We start from the raw sequence: 10,264 nt of genomic DNA on the forward strand, positions 1-10,264 counted from the left end.
ACAAATGGTTCGAATCTTCGCTCGAAAATTCCTGCCGAAGTTCGAGTCCTAAAACACACACACACACACACACACACACACACACACACACACACACACACACACACACACACACACACACACACACACACACACACACACACACACACACACACACACACACACACACACACACACACACACACACACACACACACACCTCCTAGAGTTCATGTGTTGGGTGTGCGGGGTCCAGCAGCCAGCGTTGATAGACGGCCACAGGGTTGATGTTCCAGTGCTTGTGGAAGGAGATGACCTCCTGCTGGGACAGCAGCACAGACCTGGAGTAGTCCTCTGGACGAGCCTGCAGTGCACACCACCAGTCGTGGAAAGTTTACTCCAGTAGGCCTGTGCTTCACTATAACATTTACTCCAGTAGGCCTGTGCTTCACTATAACATTTACTCCAGTAGGCCTGTGCTTCACTATAACATTTACTCCAGTAGGCCTGTGCTTCACTATAACATTTACTCCAGTAGGCCTGTGCTTCACTATAACATTTACTCCAGTAGGCCTGTGCTTCACTATAACATTTACTCCAGTAGGCCTGTGCTTCACTATAACATTTACTCCAGTAGGCCTGTGCTTCACTATAACATTGAGGTATTATTATTTTGTACTTTACTGGAGTATTTCCAATTTCCAATACTTCTACTCCACTACATCTCGGATCCAAATATTGTACTTTTACTCCACTATAGGCCTACATTAATTTGAAAACATTAGTTACTTTGTGGATTTTGATTGTTATTACAAAACATTAGGCACTTCAACCCATTTCGGTCATGTAATTGAAAATAGCCGATCTACAAGCTCACGCATTGTGAGCTTCGGACAAATGGGACATTTTGATACCATCACTTTCGTACTTTTACTCAAGCAAATTTTGAATTCCGGACTTTTACTTACATACATACACTTACGGTACGTACATTGTGGAATAGATTTTTACCACCACTGCACAGGACAGACAAACAAACTGCTGCTGTGAATGGATGTGTGTGTGTGTATGTGTTTGTGTGTGTGTATGCGTGCGTGCGTGCGTGCGTGCGTGCGTGCGTGCGTACCTGGTGAAACAGGCTATTGTGAGTTACTGGGACTCCCAGGGAGGACAGACACTTCCCCATCACCATGTCATCAGGAGCATCGTCACTATGGCAACGACAACCACTGGAGACCAGCCTGGAGACGGCCTCTCTACTCAGTACCACCCTACACACACACACACACACACACACACACACACACACACACACACACACACACACACACACACACACACACACACACACACACACACACACACACACACACACACACACACACACACACACACACACACACACACACAAAAGCAATACAATCAAAATCAAGTGATACAATCATACAAACAATCAAACAGGAGGTGATCAAGTTGAAATTAAGATCGTCTGTGATTAACAGCCAGGTGAAAACAGTAGGTCATAAGCAAGGACTTAAAAAATCTTGACGGACTGGTTGGGTCTAATGTGAAGGGAACGTTATTCCAGAGCCTGGGGGCAGCAACAGCAAAAGCAAGTTCGCCCCTGGTTTTCAGTTGGGCGGTTGGCTGAGTCAATACTGTGTGTGTGTGTGTGTGTGTGTGTGTGTGTGTGTGTGTGTGTGTGTGTGTGTGTGTGTGTGTGACATGTGAGTGAGCGAGAGTGAGTGAGAGAGAGAGAGACAGACAGACAATGAAAGAGGCTGCACGCGCGTGCGTTCATGTGTGTGTGTGTGACAGTGTGCGTAGCCTACATGTGAGAGAGAGAGACAGACAGATACTGAAAGAGACTTTGCGTGCGTGCGTGCGTGCGCGCGCACGTGTGTGTGTGATAATCAAACCTATTCATTCTGGTTTGGTCTTACTTTGTTTATAAATCCAGACTCAAATTAGTATTCCCACCACCACCAATAAGAGCAGCTATGAGCTATCTCAGCCTCACATCATCATTCACTGGAGCAGTGGAACTGGAACCCCATGTTGTGTTGGTTTTAGCCTAATTGTTGTTTGCTATAACAATATGTTTTGATAGGCCTACAGTAGAGCATCATCAAAATCACCACCAGTCCCCCTAGCACTAGTAGCACTGAAATGAAGGCATGAATGAATGGCCTGGAAGTGGGAGCCCTTTTTTCTTTTTGAGTGGTGCAACCACTATATAGACAGCTACGTGTGTCCCTGGCTGGCTGGCTGGGTCCCTATGTCCCTGGTTCTGAGCACAGAAATAGCATATTTTCTCCACCAAGCGTTTTGGATGCGGGGTGGCTCGCCGGAACCGGCCCGGCCCCCTGGGCGTGTTCCTGGGGGTCTGGATGTTCCGGGGACCCCCACACGGTAACTCTGTCATTTCTTGACCGTTTTGGACGTGGGGCTGGCACCCTGATCCTGTGGGTCTGGAAGTTCCGGGGTCCCCCACATGGGTGTGATTTTTTTATTTTTAAAATTATTTTTTAGTAACTTTTTGGTTTAAGTAATCAGTAAAGTAACTAAGTTACTTTTGAAATGATGTAACTAGTAACTGTAACTAGTTACTTTTTAAAAGTAACGGTTCCAACACTGCTTAAAGCTCTAATTGGGTTATGGGATTCAATAAGTTTAGCCAGGTAAAGGGAGGCCAGCCCATTGAAGGATTTAAAAGCAGTTATCAGGATTTTACAATCTATCCTAAATTTGATAGGGAGCCAATAAAGTGAGGCCAGGACAGGGGAGGTGTGGTCGCAGTTTTGGGTGCCTGTGAGGAGGCGTGCAGCTGCATTCTGGATGAACTGCAATCGCCTGATCAATGGTCAATGCCGGAGTACGGGAGTATAAGGCATTGCAGTAGTCTAGCCTAGATGAAATAAAAGCATGGATCAGCGTTTCAAGTTGCTTGGCAGGGAGATTTTACTTTAGTCTTTTACCGTAGCAATTAATTGCACCTTAAAAAAGCTGGTTTTGATTGCGGAACCGACTAGGCGACTAGTCTATCATCAATATTTAAAACACACGTGCGGATGTTGGGTGTAAGAGTGCCCAGGGTATAGGAAGAGGTGTCATGGCCAAAGATAATAACTTCAGTTTTGCTGTTATGTATGTGTAAACAAATTGTGTCCATCCAGATTTATATGTCATGTAGAGTAGACAGTTGAGCAATTGTTGGATGTTTTCCAAATCCACTGACACGGAAGTCAACGGTGACGGTGATTTTGCGATCACGTGATCTCCTGTTTCTCAGAGATCCGTAGCCTAATGCAGGTCAAACTGGGGGTCCTTGAAATAAAAATGGTTGAGAATCACCGATGGGGCCGTAAGCGTAAACATCTTCTCTTATGGGGGGCCATTGCATATATTTTCAAATGGGGGTCCGCGGGCTAATAAATGTCGATTTGCGGGTACTTGACATGAAAAGTTTGGAGAAGCACTCCTTTATGTACCCTCCTCCTCCGGTGACGTAGCTGTATCCGTTGCGAGCCAGACTGTATCCGTACCTCTCCCCCACACTGACCGCCTCCCTGGGGTCATAACAGCTCAGGAGTCTCCTCAGTCTGGACAGACTGGAGGCACGCACGCACGCACACACGCACACACACACACATGCGGTTAAATCAAAAAAGTTCAATCAAAACTACAGTTCAACAATGTTCTTCGGGCGAATTGGAAGTTATTTTGGTGTGGCTCTACAAGAGGCTGTATATGTCTGTGTGTGTGTGTGTGTGTGTGTGTGTGTGTGTGTGTGTGTGTGTGTGTGTGTGTGTGTGTGTGTGTGTGTGTCTGTGTGTCTGTGTGTGTGTGTGTGCGTGCGTGCGTGCGTGCGTGCGTGCGTGCGTGCACACTATTCTCGCAAACCACTGGACTAATCGGCATCAAACTCTGTATACATGTGGGTCTGATCGGGGCTAAAACCAAGCCCAAATTATTTGTCATTATGCCGTAGATATGTCATAGACGACTGATGCCACAGGCTGTCCTGTGTTGTCCCAGTTATATTCATAATGGAATTATATATTCAAAAGTAAAGGACCACATTTCTATACCTTATCAGTGTGTCATCATCAGCAATGAGCAGCCAATCAGCATTCGGCACAGCAACATTCAGGAACCGCCTCAAGATGGCAAAAGTCTTTCCACAATGCCCTGCAGGAGAGCAAGTGAAGCAAAGATGGTTGGATTATTCTGGCCGGCATCTGACGGAAAATCTCGAGAACTTCCTATATTTACTAGTGCTAGATCCTGCGATAGTGTTGTGGGAACAGATAATAAAGTTGATTTTCTCCTGATTTGTCTCTCTGAAAAAAGCCATTTTAGTATTAAAATCTTGGGACTAGATTGTGTGGCCTGTTTAGTGACCATGGGCTAAATAATCTTTCAGAAGCTGTGTTCACGTTCACTCTTCCATTGAAAATTATCACTCCAATCTGCTTCCTAAAACAGTGGTTTTCAACCCTTTTCATATCAGATCCATTATTTACCGGTATTCAGCATTTGAGCCACAGATGATGTCTGTTCTTTGTTTGCTTGAGAACACCGCAAGCTTCATTGCTCATGGGGTCAGACACTCGCACTATTGTTGAATAGTTTTAAAAAAAAAAACATTCGTGTGGAATGGTTATTGTGAAAAATTACATCAAAAATTACATTTAATTGAAAAGGTCACACAGTATGAAATGTATGTATTAAATTCAGTCTCACGAGAAGCAGGGATAAAACATATCCCCCACTGCTGGCCATGGAAATTAACTACTGTTTGGGTGGTGGAATCAGAAGTAGAAGCACGAGTTTCTTACTTTCTTTTCATCCCTCCCATGCAAATCAAATGATGTGCGTTACAGACGCGTGTATCTTTTCTACGTCCGAGCATAGACATGGTAACGCCCCGCCTGCCTCTGATTGGCCTATACCGACACTGCTGGCCTTACCAGAGGACCGAGGTGAATAGCTATGCTGGATATAGTCTGCCGCGAGGTTACTCCTTGGTGGGAAATAAATAAATAATACAAGTACGATATAATACAAGAGAATGACAGCTTGGCACACGCGGCAGTACGTTTTATTTCTGTAGAAGAGGCAAACTAATATTGTTTATACCGTTGGCCTGTTTATTGGTATACATGTGTAAACTCGAAACATTATTGTACTTGTACTGTAAAAATGTCTCTTTTCCCTTGATCTTTTTTAATATAATAGTATTAGTTTAATTAGATTAATAGACGATAATCAACACTTTAATTTAGAACACAGCCAAATCAAATAATAGTAGGCTACATACGTGTTCAATCAATTATTCAATCAAAGCAAACGGCACAAACAATATTCGTTTGCCTCTTCTACAAAACTTTAAGTTACTGTCGCGCGTCCCAAGCTGCCATTCTCTTGTACTTGTATTATTTCCCACCACGGACACGGAGTAACCTCGTGTATCGGAGGACCTCGTGTATCGGAGTAACCTCGTGTATCAGAGGACCTCGTGTATCGGAGTAACCTCGTGTATCGGAGGACCTCGTGTATCGGAGTAACCTCGTGTATCAGAGGACCTCGTGTATCGGAGTAACCTCGTGTATCGGAGGACCTCGTGTATCGGAGTAACCTCGTGTATCGGAGGACCTCGTGTATCGGAGTAACCTCGTGTATCGGAGGACCTCGTGTATCGGAGTAACCTCGTGTATCGGAGGACCTCGTGTATCGGAGTAACCTCGTGTATCGGAGGACCTCGTGTATCGGAGTAACCTCGTGTATCGGAGTAACCTCGTGTATCGGAGTAACCTCGTGTATCGGAGGACCTCGTGTATCGGAGTAACCTCGTGTATCGGAGGACCTCGTGTATCGGAGTAACCTCGTGTATCGGAGGATACACGAGGTTAGAGACCATTAGGGCAAGACGGGCAGTGTCGGTAGGCCAATCAGAGGCAGGCGGGGCGTTACCATGTCTATGCTCGGACGTAGAATAGATATGTGTTACAGACAGACATAGGGGGGATTTTGATGTGTGATCACAGAGGATGCTTTCAAAGCCTGCATGCTCTGTGCGCACGACGCACGTGCGCGTGTGTGTGCGTGCGTGCGTGCGTGCGTGCGTGCGTGCGTGCGTGCGTGCGTGCGTGCGTGCGTGCGTGCGTGTGTGTGTGTGTGTGTGTGTGTGTGTGTCTACATCTTAGGGATTTGGCTCATACACCTCAACAACACAATCCATTTCAGAATGAAGATTATTTGTTTAGCTGCCAGAAGACCTAATTACATATAAACAAGAATTGATCACATAGTGATATTTGTCAGGTGAAAGAAGCGCCTTCTCCGCTGTGTCCCCCCCCCCCCCCCATATTAGTCTGATTATTATCTTAGTAACGTGTATGTTTGTGTGTCACAACCTCGTGCCTCGCGCCCGTTGTTTGCGTTCGTTTCCGACGTTCTGTGTGTGGTTCAATGATTGTGTTTTGTTGTGGCTTTGCATTGGCTGCGCTGCACTGTTTCAGCTGCGTTTGGTTTGATTGGTTTTATATCGAGTGACGTTCGAACATTGCAAACGTGTCAGATAACTGTAGTATGCTCCGTTAGTCCCCCGTCAACCCGTGAGTGTGACTGTGAGCATGCTTCTCTGCTGCGTTGCTCTGCACTGTCCGTCTGCAGCCTGCGTGGCTACCAGGGATATTTGCCTCTCCCCTTCCCATTGCCCAGAGGCCCCTTTGCCGTCCCATTGGCTCGAAGCAGCCAATCACGATCTTGTCGACTAGGTGGCGATCGAGGTGTCTACATTTCATGAGCGACCTGACAAAAACATTGCTTTGCAAAACCTTTCTACACAGTGATATCGCTACGCAAAGAACAGCACAGAGGAATAGAGGTCGAGACATTCTGTGTCATACTGACACAGCTCTGTGGTGAAGAGGAGCACAGGAAATTGGCGGTTAATGGAGGAGTCATTGATACCATAGAAATCCTCTCCCTGTGGTGAAATTGGACCCGGAAGTCCATTGAGGACGACTGACTGGGCTGTACAGACAGTTAATATCCAGAGTCCATTGAGGACGACTGACTGGGCTATACAGACAGTTAAAGCTTAATCCTTAATCCTTGCGCCACCTGAGTGAGACAAATTACAGTACCAATATGTAGTAGATGATACTGATGATGTAGAGCAGACTTTAATTTCACCTGTGAACTATGCAAAGTAACCACTGCTACCACCACCAGCTATCTACTGTATCAGAGCAGAGGCTTGTGTTACTTGCAGTGGTGTCATGCTCGCTGCATGGAATACCATGGCATGGTATCAACACATTGTTGATGTGCATGCGCAGGCAGAAGGAGCCAGTGCATTCTCCGGCAGCGGCAATCAGACACGGCGCTGCCGGGGGGAGGGGCGGAAGCTGCCGGAGTAGGTGGATGGACACATACACACACATACTCTCCCTATATCTCATAATGGGTCGAAATCATTCAAACTATCTCTCTGAAAAAGGGTTTTCTCTCTCCTCTACTATGACTGAGGTCCTCTTACAGTCTATTACCGGTAAATGATGACAGTGGACACAATTAATGTGTGTGTGTGTGTGTGTGTGTGTGTGTGTGTGTGTGTGTGTGTGTGTGTGTGTGTGTGTGTGTGTGTGTGTGTGTGTGTGTGTGTGTGTGTGTGTGACCCACAGGAACGCACCCAGGGTGCCGGCCCGATTCCGGCGAGCCGCCCCATGTCCGGTTGAGAAATGACCGTGAGTTACCGTGTGGGGGTCCCTCTACTGTACCCTCTACAATACTGTACTGTCACTGTACTGTACTGGCACACCTGAAATCAACATATATACAGTTAATATGTGCGTTTGTGTGTGTTAGGTTGCGCACAGGTGGTGAAAAACAACCATGCTGTTTTCGTGCTCAGACATACATACCCAGGCAGCCAGCCAGCTACCCACACACAGTCACTTAAGGAAGTGGTTGCACCACTTAAAAATGAACGACAGTTGCACTATGGTAGAAATAGGTCAACAATACAAATGTCACTAGTTTTGTGAATTAATTTACTGTCAATTGCCCCCCACAAAATGACCGGAACTACTTAATATTTCACCAAAACCATGCAGAACTCCCACCACGGGACTCGGGCAATCAATTAATACAGTTGCAACCACCACTGTATTAATGGCAAGTATTTCATACAGCTTAAGTTAAAAAATTCTGAACTATATCCCTTTAAGGTGGGGATTTACTCAGGAACCTATCTGATCCAAGACAGTGACATGAAAACACAAACATTGCGTCAACTGACCTCTTTCAGTGTTGGGCATCCCCAGATGGATTGTGGGTATGGAGGGATCGGTTACATCACTGTAGTATTCTAAAAAAGCAGCGTCTTTGCCCCAGGTGGTTTTCACCACAGGAACTGATGAAGAGAAGAGAAGAGAAGAGAAGAGAAGAGAAGAGAAGAGAAGAGAAGAGAAGAGAAGAGAAGAGAAGAGAAGAGAAGAGAAGAGAAGAGAAGAGAAGAGATTTCAAATCACATTCTACCTGAGCTTAGCCAGTACAGTACACAGTGCTTTTTGTATATTAAAGGGGAATACCACTCATTTTCAACATTTTACTATGTCATTAATATACCCTTTGAGCTGTTGTGTGGAAATAATAAAAAGTCCCCCTATTATGTGTTTCCTGGAGGTATGAAAAAAATCATAAACATTGTGAATCACATCTTGATCAAGATGTGATTCACAATGTTAATGTGAATCACACAGAATGGGGGGACTTTTTATTATTATTTCCATACAACAGCTCTAATGTATATTAATGACATAGTAAAATGTTGAAAATGAGTGGTATTCCCCTTTAAGAAAACCTTATATTTTGAAAACAAAGCAATACTGCCTCATCAAAGTTGGTGTGACTATAGATTGTCAATAACTTGCATGAGAGGGGGAGAGGTGGCAATATTACTGACCGCTCATTCTGTGTCCGTGGCAAAAATAAAGTTTGACAAAAACTTTCATCACACTACTAAAAGTCTGAAAAGCACCCCATTATGCAACACTCTTGCATCACTCTGTCATTGTATTTCAAGTATAGGGCTCACCCGGAGCCCTACTTGAAATACTGATAAATTGCAAACAGGATGGGTGACTCTTCTTTGACGATGTTTACTTTACAAAAAAAGATAATAGCCCATAATGGCTGCTTCATTTCAACCCTGTTGGAATAAATATTATGCAGATTGTTTCGATTTGAACAGGCAGATTTCAGGTTATAAGTGACCCTGAAGAGCCAGCAGAGTAAACTTGTGTTAAGTAAATAACTCGCACTATCATTTTGTTTTGTTTGGTAAAGTTATTTCACCTTAACACCAATCGACCAAAACACATGCACGCACACACCAACATACTACCGTGTGTTCTCAATTTTGCACAATATTCTTCTCTTGGGGGTTGCTAACTCTTCCTCTCCCGCCTCCAGCTTGCCGCCAGACTTCTGCTTCTTCATTTATTGAGGAGCGCCAGCCCCTCCTATATACAGGTTTAATGTTTGTTTTTAGTTCAACGTTTGTTTTAAAAACGCCATTGACAATGGACAGAAATGAATGTTTGTTTTGTCCCTAACACAAACATTAAATCCCATTAACACTTTTAGCGCTCCCTGGTGTTCATTTGAAATTACTGCAGGCAGCCAGGGCATTATGTGTGTATAATGGCCATTTCGCCAGTAGGTAGTGGCAGCTTCAACGTTGGATAGCCTTATATTACTGGGGGCTTGACACAACCCAATACAACAAGCAAAAAGTTTTTCGAGCAGCAGCCCACATGTCTTTCACCACAAGCATATATATGCCTGGCGCGATGCGATCAGAAATCACTATTTACATCTGAATGTCGGGCGGTTTGGACTAAAACAACAACTTTGGAGTATTTTTCGGAGAAAACAAGCAGCAAAGAAACAACAATGAGTGGATCCTTATGAGAGGCGTGCGCATTGATCCTCACAATGGGAAGAGCGTAGGCGCTGTCTAGCCTGGGCAGCACGAAAGGTTAGTGTTGAGCTGCGGCTGCTTGGTATTGATATAAACCTTACAACCCGCCATCTGACGGGTTCGGCGACCTCCGGGGTTAAATCTGAACCCGTCATCTGACGGGTTCCGAGGCGTTCTGGGGTCCATCGTGTTAACAATAAAGAGAATTTAATGTTTGTTTTGTCACCGTTTGTTTTACATAATCAATAAGAGCGCCCCTCACTTCACACGGGTGTGATTTTTTCTTTT

General features: G+C 44.9%; 1 protein-coding gene across 1 annotated transcript in view; it reads right to left on the reverse strand.

Moving 5' to 3' along the window:
• Window positions 1-202: 202 nt before the first annotated feature.
• LOC306928648 (beta-1,3-glucosyltransferase-like) overlaps window positions 203-10,264 on the reverse strand; it is a gene marked incomplete at both ends in the record, with an annotated part of 64,845 nt that continues 54,783 nt past the window's right edge. The window contains 5 exons of the mRNA XM_079508918.1: window positions 203-343; window positions 1,106-1,250; window positions 3,471-3,590; window positions 4,071-4,170; window positions 8,291-8,404. Coding sequence (XP_079365044.1) covers window positions 203-343; window positions 1,106-1,250; window positions 3,471-3,590; window positions 4,071-4,170; window positions 8,291-8,404 — 620 coding nt within the window. The remainder of the gene's footprint in view (window positions 344-1,105; window positions 1,251-3,470; window positions 3,591-4,070; window positions 4,171-8,290; window positions 8,405-10,264) is intronic.

The sequence above is a fragment of the Electrona antarctica genome (genome assembly GCF_951216825.1).
Source record: "Electrona antarctica genome assembly, chromosome: 8".
In the NCBI taxonomy this organism is placed as follows: Eukaryota; Metazoa; Chordata; class Actinopteri; order Myctophiformes; family Myctophidae; genus Electrona; species Electrona antarctica.